The sequence below is a fragment of the Vicugna pacos genome, chromosome 1 (assembly GCF_048564905.1).
Source record: "Vicugna pacos chromosome 1, VicPac4, whole genome shotgun sequence".
Lineage (NCBI taxonomy): Eukaryota > Metazoa > Chordata > Mammalia > Artiodactyla > Camelidae > Vicugna > Vicugna pacos.
The window spans coordinates 85,361,206-85,383,129 of NC_132987.1; the positions used below are offsets into that span (position 1 = coordinate 85,361,206).

Sequence of the window (21,924 nt, forward strand, 5' to 3'; positions counted from 1 at the left end):
CCGCTTCCCCTCTGCTTTGGCTGCTACAAAACACTTGCAGTCTCTCAGCTGGGCCAGCCGAGCTCCTCCAGAGCAGGGACTGTTTCTTTTTTGCATGTTCCCAGCATCTAAAACAATGCCTTGTCAAGTTGAAAGAGTAAGCTCCCATTGTCATATATGTGATCTATGAAAACAGTATATTAACATTTATCTTCATAAACAAGCCTTTTGTGAGAAGTTTTGCTTCATAGGTATTTTCTTATTCCTTAGTTAAGGATTGACAGGGAGCCAGGAGCATATGGGGTGCTTTGTCTAAAAGACTAATTGAGGTTTGTTGTTTTAGGATATGAAGGGGTGATAATTAACTCGAGAGAATTTTGTTAACAGCTTGGTTTTATGATAGTTCTAGGCTGTCAACCTTTGAAGAAGAGTTATACAAGGTTATACCCTTATTTGAAAATGTAAGAAGATTAAAATAAAGTGAAAAAATATGAAAATGACTGCAGTGATAACTTCCATGCACAGGAAGAAGGAATCAGATTTTGTCAGAAATTATTATCTAAAACCTGGCTGGTTATTCTATGCAGACCGTACTGGTTCTTTGTCATTGACACTGCAATTTTTAGCAGCCTAGAATCAACACAAGGCTCTGCTGGGGCACGTAGCTGACTGTTCTGCTCTCGCTGAATCTGATGAGTTTTCCAATTGTGTTGACGCTTTCTGAATCGAAGCAGGCAGTGTGAACCTTTTATTAAGCTAGACAAACAAGGAGTAGACAGTCAATACGAGGACACTGAGACATCCCTGAACGATACCCCTGAACAAGGGCTGCTTGGGTTGGGCAGGGAATCACATTTTTATGTTATAAGACTGCTAAATATCTCCCAAAGAGAAGTGCATTGAATTTACTTATTCATACTTGCTTTTAAAAGAAACTGTCTCAAAATTTTAGCAAGGACTGAAATGTACACCCGTACATGGAGTATGAAATGATTTCATTTTTATCTTCCCTCTCTTCATCATGGCTTTATGGAAAACCTATAATTTCAGGTTGAAGGGGGACGGTGAAGGGTCCCTCAAGGGTCCCAGTCTATCCTTACTTTTTGTGATAATGAATACTTATAGATATCAGCATGCTTAAATTTATAAAACAGTGATAGTCAAAACACTGGCAATGTATTTTCTGATATTCAGTATAAAGGTTGTGCCTACATAGGCACAAGGAAGAAAAGAAAAAAAGAAAGGAAAGAAGTGGTTCTAAGAAAAAACCATTTATAATCTTATACCTATTTTCTTAGTCAATATTTTTCAACATACAGAATTTATAATTCAGTACAAATAATCAAGACCCAAGTGAAATTCAGTATACATTAAGAAAAAGGGGGACAGGGTGGTAAAAGAACATACAGACAGAAAACAATTTTTCATAGGCTAATTTATAATTTATAAATCATTAGGGTTTGGAAACCTAAGATTTCCTTTCTAACTTTAAGACAAAGAATTTCTTAAAGCCCTATACTTAAGACAGTTCTCCAACTTCATTTTTTTGGAAGTCACAATAGAATGTCAAGGACTAATAAAAATGGAGAGGGCTTGTCTTTGGTAGCTTACCATCTTTCAGACAGTTGAATGAGTAGACAAAATGGGGAAAAATATGCAGTGTAGGACTCTCCTAGGTTAAAAGGTTGCTGATGATAAGATTTATGGTTTGGAAAATCTTTAGCCCTAACAGCTGAAAGCCCTGAGATGATTAACACCCTCTGTGCAACTACGCTTCAGTGTGTAAGTCATGGAGAGAGCATTAGTGAAGGAATCACCTGAACTGCATCTGAGCCCTAAACTGTCACTAACAAGCCCTGTTCTTGGATGAGTCTCTGTCTCCTCATTAAGGAAAGAAAAGAAACGGAAACGGGATTCAGTGCTTGCCGTAGTACCTTTCAGCTCAAGAAGCGATGTTTCTGGAGGCAGTGAAACTGAAGACCTAATCTGCGGGAACTCTGGTGACATCTCTTGATCTCAAAGTTCTGTCACCTCCAGATCTAGATCTGGTCTCCTTTGAAAGGACTGTCTGCCACAGAGCTCCAAGCGCAGGGAGACAAAAATCCAGGTGGGGTCAGAGGATATCGTGGTAAACTGAGGCCAGGAAGGTTTGGGGAGCCATGATATTCATTACTATGCCAGTTCTCCTCCAACAAAGTATACTTTTTGGGACTATAAAGACATATTCCATGTTCTTAAAACTCAGGCCCATTTCTGCAAGTACTCTCTGTGAAAAAACTAAATATTTCTTCACTGGTGCATCATTTCCATTATAGAAAGATAACAGGCGACTTAAATACTGTATTTCCTGGGTCCATTAAAAGTATCTGAAAGCTATGGAAAATCGTTTATGAGTACAAAGGAAAGGGGGATTTTAAAGTACCCTCTTTGTAAAAATGCTTTACACAGAACACAAGTTATAAAAGTTATAAGAGCAAAAGATTGTATATACATTTCTTCCAAACAGAAACTGAAAGTATAATTAATTTTCTATTAAAATGTTGCTGACATGTTTACATTTCCTAGTTTTGTGGTCATTTAGTTTAAAAAAATTTCCCTTGAAAATTACACTGTTGTGATAGCATATTGGCTATTGGTTTCCTCTAGTTGGAACTTTACTATTTGAATTATTTACAATGGCGATTGATTGACTCTCATAATATCTTGGGTATTACTCTTGTCTCTGTAAAAGACATGCATCATGCTGGCATGATTAGCATGTATTTAATTAAAATGTTGCTCTTGCCTATAGACCAATAGTAGGAATTATCGAAAAACTGAGAAAAAGAAGGCCATTTTGAAAATTGCTTTGGTAGAAACATATTCAAACAAGTGCAAAAATTCCCTCCGTAAAGTGGAAGGTTGAAATAATGGGAATGCGCCTTTAGCAATTTACTGTATCTTACATAGATCATTACACAAGGACCATCACATAATAAAGCAGAGTTTGGAAAATCTAATCAGAGACAAAAATTGGAAATGACTGGACTCTCTAAGTCATAAAATCATACAGCATTTGTAGGTAAGTGGATTCTACACATCCACATTCTTGGCTGAAATACTGACCTATAACTGAGAAACAAGAAATATGGTAAAAGGTGATTTTCTTCCTTCTCAAATTTTGAAAAGAGGGATCAGTTCAGATAAGGTTGAAAGGTGATTTCCAACCACATCATCTATAAAAAAAAAATCTTAAAGCTCAACTGTAATTTTTTTTCTTCAGGTAAGCTTCAGAGAGCAATCTAAAGCAAAACTCATTATTATATTAAAAACTTTTGAAAAGTAAAGAGAAAAAAATACAAAAACACTGAGGCAGCATTATGTTTCCTAGTAAACCTCAAATGAGATGTTCACTGACAGCAGTTCTCTTTTTGGGAAACTGAACTCAGTAGCATATGCCTAAATGATACCATACCCAGGAGGCATTTGGGCTTCAAATTGCTTCAAGGTGAATTGTTTCCTTCTTTCTTTTTTCCTTTTTTTTTTTTTTTAACGGCAACATGTCAGGGAAACAACAAAACAAACAAAGCCCCAGACGCCAGTTTTGCGTTCAGATCATTAGTTCAAGCTAAGTCGCCTCTCATTTACATGGTGCTAGTTTTCCCTCACATATTAGCTCTGTGGGGACTTGGTTAGCTGATGTTGCCTGCTGTTCATGTTTTGCTTGCATATTCTTCTGTTAAGCACATTATACAGTGTAAGTGTTGGAAGGACGGCAGTGCCCTTGGTGTCATCCTTGGAGCCAGCGTAGCTCCTAGCATTACAGTGCACTCCTATTATGCAGTAAACAACAATTATTTTGAACTTGGATGAAAATAATATAAAACACTACCTTGCAATATCTTTTAAAAAATGCTAGAAAATAGCAAGGAGCTGTACACCTTCAGTGTGCCTGTGACGGGTTCCTGGTAATCAGCTAAATATACTGATGATTAGAATTTTATTTTAAGCTACTGCCTTAAATATTTTTAAGAAATATAATAAATACAGTGCATTTTATAAATTTTTAACATCAAAACAAAACATACTGCAGAGAAGAGTTATAGTTCCACACAACTAGGAGTCAATCCACATTCTTTTGCTAATAGGATATGATGAAAAAGCTTCTCTTTTCAGAAGCAGAAGTAGCATATTCCTCTGAAAATTAGACTTCTACAGTATAGCTTAGAGGGGAGAAGCACACACTTTGGAGTAAGCAAGGGGGCTTCAACTTTGGTTTTACCATTAACCAGCTAATAACATTGGGTAAGTTGCTTAAACTTTCTAGAAAGCCTCTTATCTATAAATGGGAGTAATAATAGTTTCTATCTCAGAGAATTATTTTGAAGATTAAATGAGCCAATAATCTAAAATACTTGGCTCATAATAAACTTAGAAATTGTAAGCTATGATTATTACCATTTATAATCATAATTAAGTGTCTTCTATGTACCAGTTGCTTTATGTGTATTATCTCTAATTCTTTCAAATCCTGCAGTTGAGTATTTTGAAGCCCATAATAGATAGTATCTCAAAAAGCTTAAAACACTTATTTAAGATTACATGATCAGTAAATTGCAGAGCTGGGATTTCAATCCAAATGTTTTTAGCTCTAAAGCAGTGGCTCTTAACTGGGAGTGATTTTTATATCTCACCTCTGACTGGGGAACAGTTTTGGTTGTCATGACTGGGAGGCTGCTACTGTCATCTAGTGGGTAGAGACCAGGGATGTGTTAAACATCCTACAACACACAGGACAAGCCTCCCCCCACCCCAGTAAAGAATTATTTGGCTCAACAATAGTTCTGAGGTTGCAAAACCCCTCTTTAAAGCTTTCAGGATCTTTCCAATACACTTGCTGCTTCAGGAGAAGATAATGATGAACAATGTTAATATTTTGGTGCCATTTGATATTGTAATAAATACAGCTGCTCTTGGAAACAATGTACAGAAAAGAATAATACAGTTTATCTCTGGCAGCACAACTGATTTCCTTTGGGGACTTTCTCCCTCACTCTATGTGCTTATGGGGGATATTGGCAGTCACAGTGCTCCTTCCACCTCCTAATGCACAGGCTGGTACCATAACCTTTCTCTGTCAATCACAGTATCCATTTTCAGGCATGATTTTGGTTCAGCGTTGGCTAACAGAGCCAGTCAGTCTTTTCTGGGATGGGTGTATGAACTTTCACAGGGAGAAGGCCCCATTTTACTGAGATTGCTAAGCCAAAATGCTGAGTTCTGTAGTATAAAGATGAATAAAGCAAAGAAGAAAACTTCTGCAACTGCAGAAAATGAGGTCAATGGACCCACTGCTTGGGAAGCACTGAAGTCCTGCATGACCCCTCAGATACGGCACTGCCTAACCACCTTCTCACGAATCAAAAAAAAATTTATTTGTTGTTAAGTTAGTTTCAGTTGAGTTTCGTTCATTCATAAGCAAAGGAATCTTGAATAATAAAGTATGCGTGCTTTTAGGGGCATCTATTAAAAACAGCCATGTTGCAGTCACACGATGTTTTTTATAAGAAAAAGAAAAAGATAGAAGGCCTGAGGTCTACCCATGAGAGGATACATTCTACCTGGGGGCAGGGGCAAGACTTAGACAAAAGGCAGAACTTCACCTCCTCACCTACAATGAGGGCTCCTTGAGAGTGAGGGCTGGGATTTCTCGTTCTCCATCTCCACCCCCATGTCCAGTGACTGGCACGTGTGTTATCAGTAACTGCTGAATGGCCTTTTATAGACTAGTCCTCTGCACTCTATTTTTTCTCATTCTCTAATGTATATTATCACTCATCTTTGGGAAACTCATTATATTATTCACCAAAATGGATTCTGCAAACTCAGAATTATTCATTGTAATAAAATATGCCACAGTCTGCAGAATGGAGGGACCACTTCATAAACACTATATGAAATGTCCTAAACTCATTTAAAATCTTAAAGCATGTTAACATTCCATATTTAACTATATCCATAAATTAAACTCACCAAAATGAAATAAAAATATAAAACAGTAACAGAACATACTTGAAATTTTGTCTAAAAATTACTTTCCTTATTGAAAATACACTTTGGTCGCAAAAAGTCAAACACAAGACTGTACTTTGAATGAACAAATGAGAAATGTAGGACAAATAGAAAATAACCAGTATTTGGAGAAAGCAGCTCGGAAAGTTTTGATTAAGCTATTTGTGCTTCCAAACAGAAATTCTGGTTACAGGATCTGTCACAGATATGCTGACTTCCAATGTGTTAAGCTAAACAGAATTCCAACTCTCTTTACTGCAGCAGCAAAAAATATTCACAAGATACATGACAGATTTTAGCTCTTACTGCTTTCCTCTCCTCTTGTATTGATCTGAGGACCTCAAGGGTTTGGCTTCCCCTCACCCCTGCCCCCCCCCCCAAACTTTTTGTTCTCCTCCAATTTTCAGATTCTTGCTTGCATATTCTTTGGTAGCCACTCAAAGACCATGAAAATAACCAGCCTAGCCCTTAACCGGTCCTTGAAAAACAACTAAGCTCTGGGTGGAGGGAGCATTCAGCCTTGTGCTGCGGGCACTGGAAAATCTTGAACAAAAGAGAATGGGCTTAACCTCAGATGTCTATTCCTGGCTGCAAGCAACTTCTGATTCCAGGTAAAGTCTTTATGGCCAAGGGAGGTTTAATACACAGAACGGCTCTCTAAATGATCATTTTGGATGCAGATCATCAATGTACATGGACAGAATGGCTGGGTAAACAATTGGACGAGAGCCAGGAAGGGAAGGGGTGACTACAGGGTGTGGATGACTCTAGGCAACAATTAAGAACAATGGACAGGGGGTCTATGTCGGGAACTATACATCTGGGCTTTTTCTCTCAGAGGTTGCTCTCCTAGAAAGTCTCTCTTGTGGCCTGGTACCTTCACCTGCACCTGCTCTGCTCCGTGGGAGCTCTGTTGAATTCTTGCACCTCCACAGAGGTTCAGGAAAGCCCTCAACTTCAGAGAAGAACAATCTGAGTCACTCACTTGCTGAGGCAAGAATGATAACTATTTTTCTAGAGACTATAAGTTCATAGCATGTTACTGTTAAAAGGAATATTAAAACATCATTTAACCAAGTCCTTTTATTGTATTTATTGGTCATGAAACTGAGGCATTTTCATGGTTGAATTTCAGTCTACATTAATGATGGCCTTAGTTACTAGCTTGGTGGTACAATGTAACCCCAGGTGGTAAGATGATAATCCAGGGGGCAGGAAAAAGAATGGAACTTCTCTTTATGTTTATTTGTCTCATCCTACTATTAGGAAGACTATTTGTGCATGTCTAATAAGAGTAACTAGACTTTTATGACCATGACAAAATGACTATCATCAATGTATTTGGCAATATGCATATTTAAACCCAAACCCCTAGCATTTCTTATCCTCCTTTCTTGCTTTTTCCCCCAAAGCAGTGATCATCATTTTATATACTGTATATATTTTACTTATTTACTTTGTTTAAAGTCTGTTTCCCTCTCCCTAGAATTGCTGGCCCATGGACTGTAAACTCAACTACCATCCAAGAGGCAGTGATTCTGTCTTCTCCTTGTCCAAGGCTTCTTCTACAAGGTTCTTACAACTGACTTCTAAGATCATTGTCAAAGCGTTTATTATGTGATTCTGGGGATATCTTAGTGCTTCTCTGTGCCTCAATTTCATAACCAAGTTCAACGTGGGTTGGACTAGATCATCTGTATGATCCCTTCTAGGTGTAACATTTGTTTTCTGTTGTATCTTTAGTTCCTGGAACAGAGAAGACCCCCAATAAATATTTTTTAATGAAAAGGAAATATATTAGTACAGTAGTACTAGCACATAGTGTGCCAAGAAATATACACATGTTAGCTGTGAAGGCTCAAGAACTTTTTCCTGCAAGGCTATATGATTAGTAAAATTTGGAGCCCTCTGAATTAGGCAGTTTTTAATTTTAAGTCTGTCAGGGAACTGGTCAAGACAAGGACTAAATGAGGTTCTAGTTAAGGAGGGTACTTGAACTGAGGGCTCTTCTGTGCAGTGAAGACTTTGACTCATCTGGAGGAGGACTTTTTATTCTAGAGATTTGCTTGAATGGCCTATTTCAGTCGTGTCAAAGTGAGACAGGCAGGCAAGCGTTAAAGTGGGTTCAGAGAAGAACAAGAACTATGGAGACTGAAGCCAGGCTTCTATTACCTTGGATAACTGGTTAAAAAAAAAGGTGAGTTCTTTCTGGGAGAGAAGGAACACATTTCATTTCTGCTTCTGGGATTTAATCTTAAGACGAGTGTGAGAGGTAGTCACAAGTCACCCCAAACAAGGCCCAGAGGCAGGAAGGAGCAATGAGGTCCTTCAAATAAAATTCCCTGAATAGTAAACTCTAGGCAAAAGGCCTGGATCTAAAAAGTCTAAGTGCTGGGAGTGGAGCAGAGGTTGCTGGTTACAGCACACTCTGCACTCAAAGGCACATGCTCTGCAGGACTGAGCCACCCAGCTGTGTGTTTTGATGATGTGCTTTAAAGAGCAAGCCTGGGCAGTGTGTATGACCTTGAATCTGCTGCCGTGCAGTTTCTGGACCTGGCGTTCTCCACAGAATAAGCAGGCACCCACAAGCCTGAGCAGGACTCAGCTTGGAAGCAATGCTCCATGTCAGAGAGAATTGATAGCCATGGTGAGCTAACCACAGCCCAGGCTTCTCCGTGCCCGGCATTCAGAAAGGAGAAACTCTGTCACTGAACAAAACCTTAAGATACCTGGACGACTTGAGGCTGGGGTTGAGTAACAAGGGTGACGTGTGGACGGCTGGCTCAAACAAGCGAATGGAAAAAAGGGAAGAGATCTGATAAGAGTTGACTCTGCTTAGGGTGTACAGTCACACAGTCTTTGTTTTCACCTCTGAACATTCAGAATCCCATTAGAGCTAATTTCCCACTGCCATTGTCTCAGAGACCATTAGATGCTTTGAGAAAGGACAAGGTCTAAATTCTGAGATGAGGGAGTGATATTAAAATGTATTTTCAGTTCTGACAGCACACTTATTTACACTGTCAGGATGCTAGCATATTTTGACGACTGTCTCTACTACTTTGGACAGGCCACAGAGGTCAAATGAGTGTTAACTATCTGGTTCTATAATATTACTAACCACCAAGGTAATTTTTACAGATAAAGCAAAAAGAAAACAGATTGTGTAAAGAGTCATGCATGCTAGATGACATATTGATAATACACTGCCTGAAAGCATTCAGTCTTTTTCTATTAAGTGATATCTAGTCTCAATTAATTTGCTCTTTACAGCAGTGCATTATACTGCCCTAAGGACGAAATGAGGGTAAACATGATTCTTGGTTTTCTGTCACTTGTAGATCAAGGCGTTGCATAAGCATTAGAACAATATGTGTGGACGTATCAGATGGAAGACATGGGTCAGGTGCTCACATGGCAAACACCGCCAGCTGGCCCCTATGGCAACAAACACCTCAGAGTGAAAGGCTACTTAGCTTCCTAAGTTCAGCCACAGACCCTGAACCACTCTCAGGAAGACAAGGGCTAATCTGAGGGAGGGTGAAGCATGTTTCCCCATGCATGCTATTGTGTCTGCATTCACAAGATGGCAGTTTAACTCTGGGTGGCACTTACATCTTGGTTAGACATTTCCCAGTAAGGTCTCTCTCCATAGGACATGACCTCCCACATGACGATGCCGTAGCTCCATGCATCACTTGCCGAGGAGAATTTTCTGTAGGCAATGGCTTCTGGGGCTGTCCACCTTATGGGTATTTTCCCACCCTGGAAAACAAATTGGAGATTTTTTTCAGCTGGGTCACAAGTGTATTAAAAACTGAAGTGGCATTCCAATTAAATAACTTTTATTAGAAAGACCTAAACACTGCATGATAGCATTGGCATTTTAAATAAAAGTAAAAACAAAACCAGAGTAATGTAAAAATGTCAGGAATATTTTTCCTGTAATAGCTACTTGGTGAACACAGTTTTAATGGGACATAAGTCACACTTCAGAAATATTTTATTTCATTCATTAGAGAAATTTATTTTCACTTTAGAATCACACAATTAAACTCACTATCATGCCATTTGAATAAAGTTCCAGATTATAGGACATTAAAACTAAATATCATCCAACATTCATTAAACACTGTACTGCATGTATAAATAATAATGATAAGTTCTAACCTAACTGAAGTTAAATGGTTAAATACAGAATTGAGACATCCTCTACAAATTCAATTTTTATCAGAAATCTATTTCCCTTTCATTCTTTTTCATCTGTTTTGATTATGTTTATTTGAAATAAAAAAAAATTCTTGAACATTATACAAGAGCCCCTGAGAAGGCTGATCTTTCCTTAGAACTCTTTAGTCTAGTTTATACTTTTCATTCTTCAGTGTTCAAGTTAACATCTGAACACATTAAAGAGACTAAATTGCATGAATTTAATCTATACTGTTCAGGTATTAAAGCCTGCGATGCTGTTATACTTATTTTTATCAACACATCACATTTTATCTCTAGAAACACCTTATAAGTCCCTTTTTCCTGTAATGACAAGAATAAAACAATTCATCCATTTGATTGACAGTCTTTGAAATCTGCTGCTCTGGACAGCAGGTTGGGCGGTCGGGAGCGACCGGGACGCCACTAGATGGCGGAAGAGAACAAGGAGCGGCTCCCAGACGGCGGACTCGACCCCGCGGAGACGGCTTCTGTTTCCAGCTGATTTTCGACAGGCAGAAAACCCACCACCACGGAACTGTTTCCTCATTGTCAGCACTCTCATGATCACGGCATCCGATCACCTGCTGTGCTCAGAGTCTGGTGTTGGGGTGAGTGGGGTGGGGGGAAATAAAGATTGCATTCTCCGGCCCTTGAGGAATTGAGGGCTGACATCCTTAAACAGGAAGCTGTTAAAATCGAGTAACCGAAGTTGAAGGGAAAAGAGTTTCTTCCGAAATAGGAATAACTAGATTTCACAAGGCAAATGAGAACATTAACAGAACCCTCATTTTAAAGACTTGTAGCAAGGAATTGTTAGAAGGAACCCTGAATTCGGTCTTGTCATTTTACAGGAGAGCATACTGGGCCCAGGGTTCAGAGATTTAGAGGTAACTTCTCCACATTATCAAAAGCACAGAGTGTCAACTTATGTCACCGTAGGAGTATTACGGGACATTGATACAAAGACGCAAATATTTCAGCATGGGGGGAAAAGCGGGGCCAAACTAACTTTAGCGTTGTTTTAACTTTGAGTATCTATAACCATAGATCATAGCAGTGGAACGGAAGGGAGCCTAAAACCTGGGGTTTTCACCTTTTGGGGCAAATTAAGACCTGGAAATTGATTTTACAAAGTTGGTGACCGAAGTTTAAGAGGGTAGTGATTTGGGGGAAGGAAGCTGCAAGGGGAGGATTCATTCTTGAACCCAAGCGGAGTTCCAGATAAAATATAGGACCCATGGTTAAATTTGAATTTCAAATGAGTAACACATACTTTTTTTTCTTAGTATTAGTATGTCCCATGAATTATTTTTTTTGTATAAGTATGTCCCAAATATTGCATGAGACATGTTTATACTAAAAAATATTCATTATTTATCTGCAATTCAAATTTAACTGGGCATCCTATATTTTTATTTACTGCATCTGGTAATCCTTAATCCAGAGCATTAAAAAAAATTCAGAAATGGGAACATTGATCCTACAGAATACAATTTTTCTGAAAAAACTAGGTGGTCTGTAGTGCACGAGGGGACAAGGATGCTGTGATGTATGTTCGTGCACCAGCACGACAGCAGCCTTTGTTTTACTGCGTTTGTGGCTGAGGCTCCTCTGTCTTGTTGCTCTGCTTTTCGAAGCCACTTAAGTCCGGCTCAGGCTTCTTTAAATTACGGAAGCCATCCTTCCAGAGAATAAATACCAAATCTGTAGATTTGGCCTCAGAACAGATGCAAGAGCAGCAGTCTCATCCAGCATTTCTGATTCTGGATCTTTCTTGGCCTCTTCTGGTAAACAGGATGTGGAAGTGTGACTTGCTAGTCTGCTGAGCTGTCCCCTTGCTAGATTTTGCTGAGTTTTATTGAGACAGGCTAAAAACTGGAGTTAAGGGCTATTTTATGTACATTCACTTATAAAGGACATCTCATATAAATGAGCCATATAAATGTATATTTCCTGTAACTTGATATCACATGTAAATGATAACTTTACCACTTTTCTTCCTAAGATTTTATTTTTTTTTTTCCTCAAGGGGAAGATATTGCAGAATGTTTGATTAATAGCACCATTGCTACCTGTTGTGGACTGAATTGTAGTCCCTTAGAATTCATATGGTGAAATTCTAACCCTTAATATGACTGTAATCTGGAGGGAGGGCCTTCAAAGAGATAAAGTTAAATGAGGTCAGGAGTGTGGGCCCTAATGCAACATGACTGGTGTCCTTATAAGAAGATGAAGAGACACCAGAGGCCGGCAGGCACAGGGAAAAGGCCATGTGAGGACACAGCAAGAAGTGACCACATGCAAACCAAGGAGAGACGCCTCAGGAGAAACCAAAACTGCCTGCACCTTAAATTTGGATGTCCAGCCTCCAATAACTGTGAAAAATTTGAGCCACCCAGTCTGTGGTATTTTGTTGGGACAGCCCTAGTGGACTAATACACTATCCCCTAAAAAAAATTTTCCCCCTAAGATGAGCAACATTGCAAAACTGACAGTACATCTTTATTTCAAATTTTATTTCAAGTGTCATATTGTAATGGAAAGTGAGCTAGAATGAATCTTAAAATATGAAACATTGGCACAGAAGTTTTAATGTAGGAGACACAATTCTAATTAACAAAAATGCGTGGTACCAAGAACCTGACGGTATGCACAAACAGTAATTCTGAGCATACACGGGATGGAGATAAGAAAGCACTCAAATCTTTGTTTTTTCAAATGGAGGATATATACTAGATAACAGTTTATATCTAAGTGCAAAATGAGACAGAAGGGACGAGGCCCTTAAGATTATTGTATTGTCTCTATTGCCTTTCCTACTTTAGAGGAAACAATGAAGTCCAGTTCTTTTTTTTTTTTATTAAATTGAATGGACCAACAAACTTCTGTGGCTTAATCTCATCTACTTATTTTTGCCCAAGATCTTGAATCATAGACAGAGGTAATGCACTGATGTATTTTTTTCCTGAAAGCATTAACCACCAGATGTTTGTTTCAGGTTTCAGTGATGAACAAACAGACTTTTAGATTTGAAATCACAATCACTGGAACATTACATGTTGCTTTACCATATGTTTATAAGAAAAAGGAAGTTACCAAAGATGCTAATCAAAATGACTGAATGTAACTCAAAAGCCTTCTCATTTACTAATACCTCTGTTACCCAGCAAGCTTAATCACTGAGGGAACAAAGGAGAAACAGGAAGTAAGGAAGCTGGATATCACCACTGAAAATGTTATTAAGAAAACTTTTCTCTGTTTTTCAAGTCACATTCAGATCTTGATTTCTACTAAGTAGGTTATAGGGGTTATAGCAGGGAAAGTGCTAAAGGGGGAACCAGGAGCCTGGGTACCTGTAAACTCTGCACCCCTTGTGGAGCTGTATTAACTCACATCTGAGTTTTAGAACCTAATCCTCTATCTTCAGTGGAGGAAACAATCAATTGAAATATAGTAAGGTTTAGAAGCGTAGTACTGAAAACAAATGGAAAAATTCCACTGAGCAATAAGAACACAGTAAAAATCTCCCTCTTTTCTCATTCACTGGATTTGATGGTTATCTTAAAGGCAAATGGTTTGAATAGGCACCAACCTGCCTGCAGACTTTCCTTTTTTTATTTCCTCAGGCTACCTCTTTAGTACCCAAATTCCAACAAGTATAAAAATTACAGTACAGAAAACACATATACTATGCTTAAAGATTAATTTAAGGAATTTCTAATGGCAATTCTGGCTAAACAATATTTTTCCTCACGAGCTGCAAATTAGAAGTGAGATGCAGTTTTACTGTAATCCATTGTGTGATCCTGGGCAAGTCTTAACTCTGAGTCTTATATTTCAGATCTGCAAAATGAGGGGATTTGAATTAAAGATCATAAAATGGTAAACTATAATGGGTTTTAATATTGCCTACAATTTCTCAGCTCCAACAGCTCTGATTAAATTGTAAGGAGATAGGTCATATGAGTTGGTACTTATACTGTGTGAACAGACAGCCTGATGACAGACAGCAAAGCATGGAGGCACACTCTTAATTTTACATCCCAGGTCAATAATTAATGGTCACAGTGATCATATTGAGTGGGAAGAAAGAGTTAAAATAATTCAATCACTTTTTGTTTAAGAAGGTTACAGCATGAATAATACATCTTAGGAGGGCATGGAATCAAGACATTGACTTTTTTCCCCTTTTGTTTTTTAATAGGGTTAATTAATCCCCTTAATGGGTTAAAATACTGTTAATGAGTAACCATTGGTTATTTGGAAAACTCATTATAAGGAGACTTATTGATGGCAGATGAAAGAGGCATTAATGTGTTTACTGAGAGATCACTTTACATTATAATTTCTTGTCAGTGGATTATCTGTGGCAGAGTGGTCTAGTTTTGGGAGCATTGATGGGGGAATCAGCATCTGGGATCTTCTGCCTTAACTCACAGTGGTGTCCTGGAAAGCCATAGCAAATCACAGAAAGATCACACAGTAGTTATACAGACAACCCTCACTGAGGGGATATTTTTCTTTCTCTTGGGAATTACTGATCTTGAGAAATAAACCCATCTCTGAGCATCTATTTCTAGTCTGTATTCTCAAATCAACAAATTAAAACAGTCCAGTGCACAACTGTGTAATTCTGTGTAAGCCTTTAACTACTCCCTCTCCCTGCTTCTCAGAGGGGCACATAGTCTCCTCCTTCACTAAGATCTACTGATCTAGGGCAACTTTGGTACTTTGTGAAGCTTCATTCTCTTCTGAAGTATGGGGGTAATTTCTATCCTTCCTTGAAGAAAGTCTGAGAACCACAATACAATGAATTCTCTTGTGGTCACAAAGGAGAAAGCTTCTTATATTTTGGCTTCCAGCTAACTGTTGAGGGGATTAAACAAGACAGTATGCATGAAGCAACTCTTAGCTGCCAACACATGGTAGGCACTCAGCAAATGTTACTTGTTTCCTTGATTTATGTATTTAAAATTTGTCTTTTGAGGGGACTTGCTTGGCTTCCAGCACAGACCAGCATCCCAGGTCGCTCATCTGGAGTCACTGAGCCTACCTCCTACAGTGCCCATGTTCAAGGGTGATCTTCTCAAACCAGAAGCACCAATTCTGCTGATGGACAAGCTCTGACTCAGCTCTTGTAATTCAGACCATGTCATGTCCAGTTTGAGTTTGGTTCCATGTCTATGTTTATCCTGTTGCCCCACCACTGCCCTTTCAAACCTGAAGACCTATCTCATTCATCTTATTTTTTCATAGGTAGATTTCTATCCTCAAAGAACATTATCTGTGGCTGAATGTTGGCACCCACATTTCTGCCTACAGTTGGAACCATCTGATAATGATTCTCTCTGGAATTCTTGCCTTTTCCTTGAAAGTTTCTCTTCTCTTTGTAGAGCTGTGACACACTGGATGAGTTACAAACCTTTTCCCTCAAAAATGCATATGCAGATACACACACACACCACACGCACAAGATTTTGCATCAGTATCATGAGATTCATAGATGTCGATCAAGATAATCTTGCAAAAGACCCTTTTAGGCATAGTATTTTAAAAATGTAAGTCATGGGTTAATAACAACCAGTTTTTATAGGATGATAAGTACTGTAGAAATCTATGGTACATAGCATTGTTTGGGGCCAAAAACATATGAAACACACCATTTTTTCTCTTTTACATAAAATAAAGACTTCCTTAACAGTTGTTTCTTGTTCCTGTGTGGGTGTTCTCTGAGGTCTCAGGGTCTTGGATTTTATGAATCCAGAGCTCACTATTTGACCTTGGGCTGAAATAGGCCTACAGTTAGGCTTTCCATGGCTAAGTTTTTTAAGTGAGTATAAATGTCTTCAGACAGGCCGTGGGCTGCCCAGAGCACCGCCACTCCACTCTGCCGCTTCACCAAGTCTTTCATCAGACGCACTTGCCCTATTTCCATTACGCTCATGGCTCCTACAGGCGTTGCTGTTCCCCTGTCCCCACCCTGACTTTAACCCAACCTCCTTGTTCTGATTAGGAAACAATTATCTACTTCTGAAATGTATTTAACCGTATTTTTCATAAGGAATAGGAACAGCTGAGGAATGACTTCAGATAAAGTTGAATGGCTAGCTTGTCAGCTTTGTTTTCCACTCTCTAAAAAAACTCCTTACTGTGGAAAGACTTTCTCATTCTTCTCTCCTCACGCTATCTACTTGGAACTACACTACATACTTATTCACTGTCTAAATGTATAAACAACTCAGTGAATGCTATTTTTTTTGTTCCTTTAATGAGACAGTGCTTATCATGCTACTCAAAGCCTCAAGAATTAGAATCCTTTTCACATGTTTCCTCCTAAATTGCTCCTGAAAACATTTCATTGCCACGTATCTCTCAGTACGTACTCTCTTTCTGATGAGAATATAGTTGCTTTATCATTAAATGAATAACACTATTCTGAGGGTATCTGTTAAATTAGATTTTCCATTCCATCCTATAAGGTAGATAAAGGAGGACACAATGTTACTATCATGCACGGGGAATTAAACATATATATATATGTTTAATAATATATAAAATATGTTTAATAATATATAATAATTATATATATATATATAAAATTTTATCTGAGTGTAGATAACTTAAACGCCACTGACAGTAAAGGCAGATTAAAAAAATAATCTATCATTCATTATGATTTTACAAATATACTGTATGGTAAGGTCCCAAGGGGATAACTGATACCAATAGAGTGAAAAACACTATTCCACTCTTCTCTGGACAGTACACTGTTCCCCTAGAACGTCCTCTCCCTCTCTATTTTTCTCTCTCCCTCCATTTTGCATTTTAATCCAGCTCTTCAGAAGATTAGCTACCCCTCCACTTCTTCCCCAATGTATTTTAACGAGCTTTTCTTAAGCGTCTCACCTATAGTTCTGATGGCAAAGACTTATGGAAATTAGCACAGAAGTAACAGATTTTTAAAAAATGTACCACATAAATCATAAAGGGGAATAAAAGATTACTTATTTTGGGCCATTAATATTGAGACAGTTAATACATTAAATGCTAATGTAATATACAAAATGATAATATAATGCTTCCTACATATAACACTGGAGCATTTACAAAGCATTTTTATCTGAATGGCCTCAAATTGATGTATACCACCAAAGAGCGAATACTTTGCTTTCTTGTCAAGTGGCCCTGCGAGAATAATACCAATACAAAGCAGTGATTAATCCTATACATCCCATCCCCGTCAATAATTGGATGCTATTTATTTGGGGAAAAATTCAGATCCCAAAGATCTGACATTCAGATGTCTTCAGGAAAAGAGACTGTGTAAAAGGAGGTATGTCTATATTTACAGTAGTATTATTTGTAAACCCTGTTTAAAAACAAATATTTAAAAAGGACGGAGAAAGTGTATAGGACTCCAGGCACACACAGTAGTGATTCTCATAATCCCAGGGGTGCCTACTTTGGAGAGAAAGTGTACTATGTGGAGTGAGAAAGCAACTGTGAAGCAAAACCCCCGGCTTCTAATTCCTCTTTCCCCCTAATCTGTTGTGTGATCTCGGGCAAGCTACAGATTCTCTGTCAGCTGAGAGGGCTTGACTGTGTGATCTTGCAGGTCATGGGAAGTTTAATACTCTGTGATTTGTCAATACACATCGCACCCCAGTGAGTTAAAACAGAAGGCACAACCTCCACTTCCGTCTGAGGAAATGCAGCAGAAAGGGTGAGTGCGGAGCTCAGTGGCTTCCTGAGTCACTGTTGTGCCCACAGGCGCTTCATACATGAAAGCAGACTCTTCCTGACAGACCCACAGTGCTTTGACTGAACGTATCTGAGAAGCAGGTCTTCTCTTGCAGCTGTGGCATGTAGTGTTGTGATGTGTCAGTTCAGAGTGCAACTGTGACCTCAAATTACCCACTGTCAGAAAGGCTAGCTCTGAGTGTAACCTGAGGAGGAGAGACAAGACGACATAATGACATCTTTAGGGGCAGTCTGTTTGCGACCGGCTACGCTGACTGATGAGCACTCGACAGAAGAGAGGGCAGTCTTCTGAAAGAGCGAGAAAGCATCGCTCTGCGGGCAGCACAAGGCTGAGGTGCTCACTTGCAAAGGTGGGTAAGAACTGGAGAAAAGTCTGCAAGTCCCTGGGACTGGAAATACCAAAACAATGTTTAGTGCAAATACATCTATTTTAAAGGTAGACTTTGGCTGTGAGAATTATTAAAATGCTAGTGTGCTCAGTAAGTTTTAAAGTTGGGATCAAACGATTAAAATATGGAGAACAGTTTTCTTATATCCTCGGGTTTTTAGTAGAGAAAATTTCTACAAACCTTTGTTCATTCCATTATTCCAACACGGCATGCTGTCTTGTCAGTTTTTCCTCAGGTGCTGTTTTGTTCATGACTAACGTGCTTACTCCTCTTCACCCTGCCTGAAGCACCCATTGTCTGCCTCACTCATTTGGCACTTAGCATCACGTACCTTCTACATACCACTATTTGGCTTTTAAAAATGTGGATGTGCTGTCATCTCAGGAAGGTTATAAAAATCTTGGAGGGTCTTCTATTCTTTGTAATCTACTTTACAGTGCTATGATTATATAGGAATTTAATGATTATTTGCTGAGGGGATGACTGGATGGGATGAATTAGGCAAATGATGTAAAATGAAAACCACAGTTTCAGAACCATACGTGTGTGAGTGGAATTCAAATGCCACTTTTTAGTTTCTTCTTAGTCACCATTATGAACTTGGTTAATGACAAGGAAAAGAAGAAAGGGAAGTTTCCCATTCTAAATTTTCAGTCTATAAAGGGCATCACACAGAGAGGCGCTGAAAATCCCTGGTGGCATTCACATTCGTTTCCTTCCTTCCTTCCTTTCTTTCTTTTTTGATCAAACTGTTTTTTTTTTTAACACATCTCACATGCCAGGTGCTTGAGTCACAAAGACATCCTCCTTGTCCTTAGGGAGATTATGTTAGAGCAGGAAAGACATCAATGTAAACAAATAACGGCAGCGCAGAGGGTAAGGGCTCTAACAGAAGTCTGTACAAAATTCATCTGGCAGCAAAAAAGGAGGGCCAGCTGTTTGGGATGGCTGTGGGGAGAAGCAGAAAGGTGTCATAATAGAGCTAATGTCTTACACAGAGTAAAAAGAAAAGTAGGAATTTGAAGAGTAAGACAGAGGCCAGGGCTTCCTTTCAGAGAGAACGGTGAGTTCAAAGGCACACAGAGGGTGGAAGAGCATAATATGTCCAGGGACTTGCAAGCTGCCTAAAATTGCTGCTTCCGAGAGTCCAAGGAGGAAACCAGTGGCCATGAAGGTGGAAACATCGGTGGCCATGTCACTGAAGGCTTGGTTAGGCATTTAGAATGGTAGTCAGTACAGTTTCATAACGTCATCGTAACTTGAAACGTGTCCCTGGAAAACAGAATCTTGTAATTTGGGGTGCTGTCACAATTTCTGTATGCAAAATTACATACAACTTGGTTTGATTTGTTTGTTTGTTTTCATCCTAATTTTGTTGTGGCTTAAAGATCTGTATCATTTGATAAAAAGTGCTATAAATAAGTTAAAAAAATTATTTTAAGCATAAGATAACAGGGATCCCAAACCTCTTTCTTGACCTTTTGCACTAAATGTCTAATAAAAAATTAAATTACTTTTAATTCTGGCAGAATCACCTGCAATAAGTGTGTGCAATCATGCACCATACCAAGCAGGTTGAAAGGTCTGCTTTTACTTGCATAACATAGTCACTGTTTTATAGCAGATTTTCCCAGTGACTAAATTTTGGAAAAGCAATGCTTTTAAAATAAGCTTCCAGCTTGTTTTTCTCAGGATTAAGTACATCATCTAGGTTCTGAAGTCTTGTTCCTTGTGGGCAGCAGATGGCTCTGGGGGACATCGCTGGAATGCTGAACAGCATAATATGGCAGAATCTGGATGTGATGAAGCAAGGAACCATCTCTACCACCTTCAAATAATATCAGGAGGCAACCACAAAGTTTTAAATGAAAGAGGACCTATCTAGTTGTGGATGGGGTCTCTTAAGAGATCAACCTGAATTTTTATGAGCCCATTCCATTTTTATCTTGAATGTCTCCTGGTTCTTATTTCACTCTGTACACTCTTCTCAATCTATTTTTTTTTCTTTTGCTCTCTACTGTCCTGTTTCCTTTTACTATTCTTGCCAACAAATACTTGTTGTGTCTGCAGATTTTCCTGAGGCAAATCTGATCCTTACTTGATCCTTTGCTAATTTTCTCAGAGCTTAGAGATGAGTCTGAGCATAACAGACAATCAATATTAGTTAAAGGAATTGGAGCTGTAGCATAAGATCATGACAGTGCTTATTATCTAATGGGAGATAATAACACACAACAAAGGATGTTCTGAAATGTGACAGGTACCATGAAAGCAGAGAGTCAGGGAAGGCTTTCGAGAGAAAATGGTGTCTAGGCTCGGGCCTTATGGAAGACTGAAGTTAGATGAATAAAAGAAATTGGGAGAGGAGGAGACCAGGGATGGAGAGAGGAAAAGACTGGTCCAGGCAGAGAGAAGAGCAGGTAGACAAGAGAGAGCATAACAGAGTTAGAGGTACTGAGAGAATTTGACTGCAACTGGGAAGTAGAATGTGTGATGAGGGAGTGGGGAGAGAGAGAGACTAGAGAAGTGAGCAAGGTAGTGATCATGGGGGGCTTAAATGAACTTAAAGGAGGTGGGCAGGGATAGCTCAGTGGTAGAGTGCATGCCTAACATGTATGAGGTCCTGAGTTCAATCCCAGTACCTCAACTGAAAAAAAAAAAAAAGATCTTGAAAGACTTCAAGCAATGGGGTGATAAAAATAGAGGTTCTGCGTTTATTATTTTTTAGATCACTTTGGCTGCATTATGCAAGAGTGATGGGGGAATAAGGGACCAAAAGGGGGAATAGCAGAAATAGGGAAGTCTTGCCATCTCTAGAAAGTTACTACATTATTTAATAATCCTATAATAGTCACATATGACACCAAGTTTATGTTATATATGTTTAACACATTTATGTCAATTTCTCTTACTAGATATTTGCCATATTTCAGAGAATAATGGAATGACATTTACGCTGTCTAACATAACATGTCTAAATGAGAGTCCATATTAATTATGTAAACAAAGTTGAGGGAGGGATATTAAAAAACTCATTTTGGAAAATTCTCAAGGACCATCCTGAAGCATCATTTACACACACTATGTATTAGAGAAAACCCTCTAAGGACCTGCTAATTACACTAGAAAGATTTCTTATAATATTTAAAATTAATAATACCATGTTTAAAAACAATCTACCTTTTCCCTATTTAATCAGTAATGGTTTTTGTGTGCTTAAGTCTATATAAAATTCATAGTTTAACTAGTTTACTTGAAAGGTAGAAGGATAAATGTCCAACTTTTTGTCTTGTTTTATTTTGTTTCCTCACATATGTATGTGTACTGGGTAGAAGAAAGAAAATTCACTCAGAAAAGTTGCTTTTCAGTGCTGTCATTTATGAAATTCTATAGGATCAATTTTTTAGTTGTTTTTCCCCTCTGACAACAGACTTGCTCAGGGAAAAGGACTTCACAGGGGCTCAGTATTATACTCCAGAGAAATACACCCAAGGTCAAGTTGCTGAAGCAATTCAAGGCATCAAAAACAGCA

General features: G+C 38.6%; 1 protein-coding gene across 1 annotated transcript in view; it reads right to left on the minus strand.

Annotated features, from left to right (window-relative positions):
* Nucleotides 1–21,924, minus strand: part of EPHA6 (EPH receptor A6) — a 724,129-nt gene that overhangs the window by 17,433 nt on the left and 684,772 nt on the right. The window contains exon 15 of the mRNA XM_072966895.1: nt 9,646–9,795. Within this exon, the coding sequence (XP_072822996.1) occupies nt 9,646–9,795 (150 nt within the window). The remainder of the gene's footprint in view (nt 1–9,645; nt 9,796–21,924) is intronic.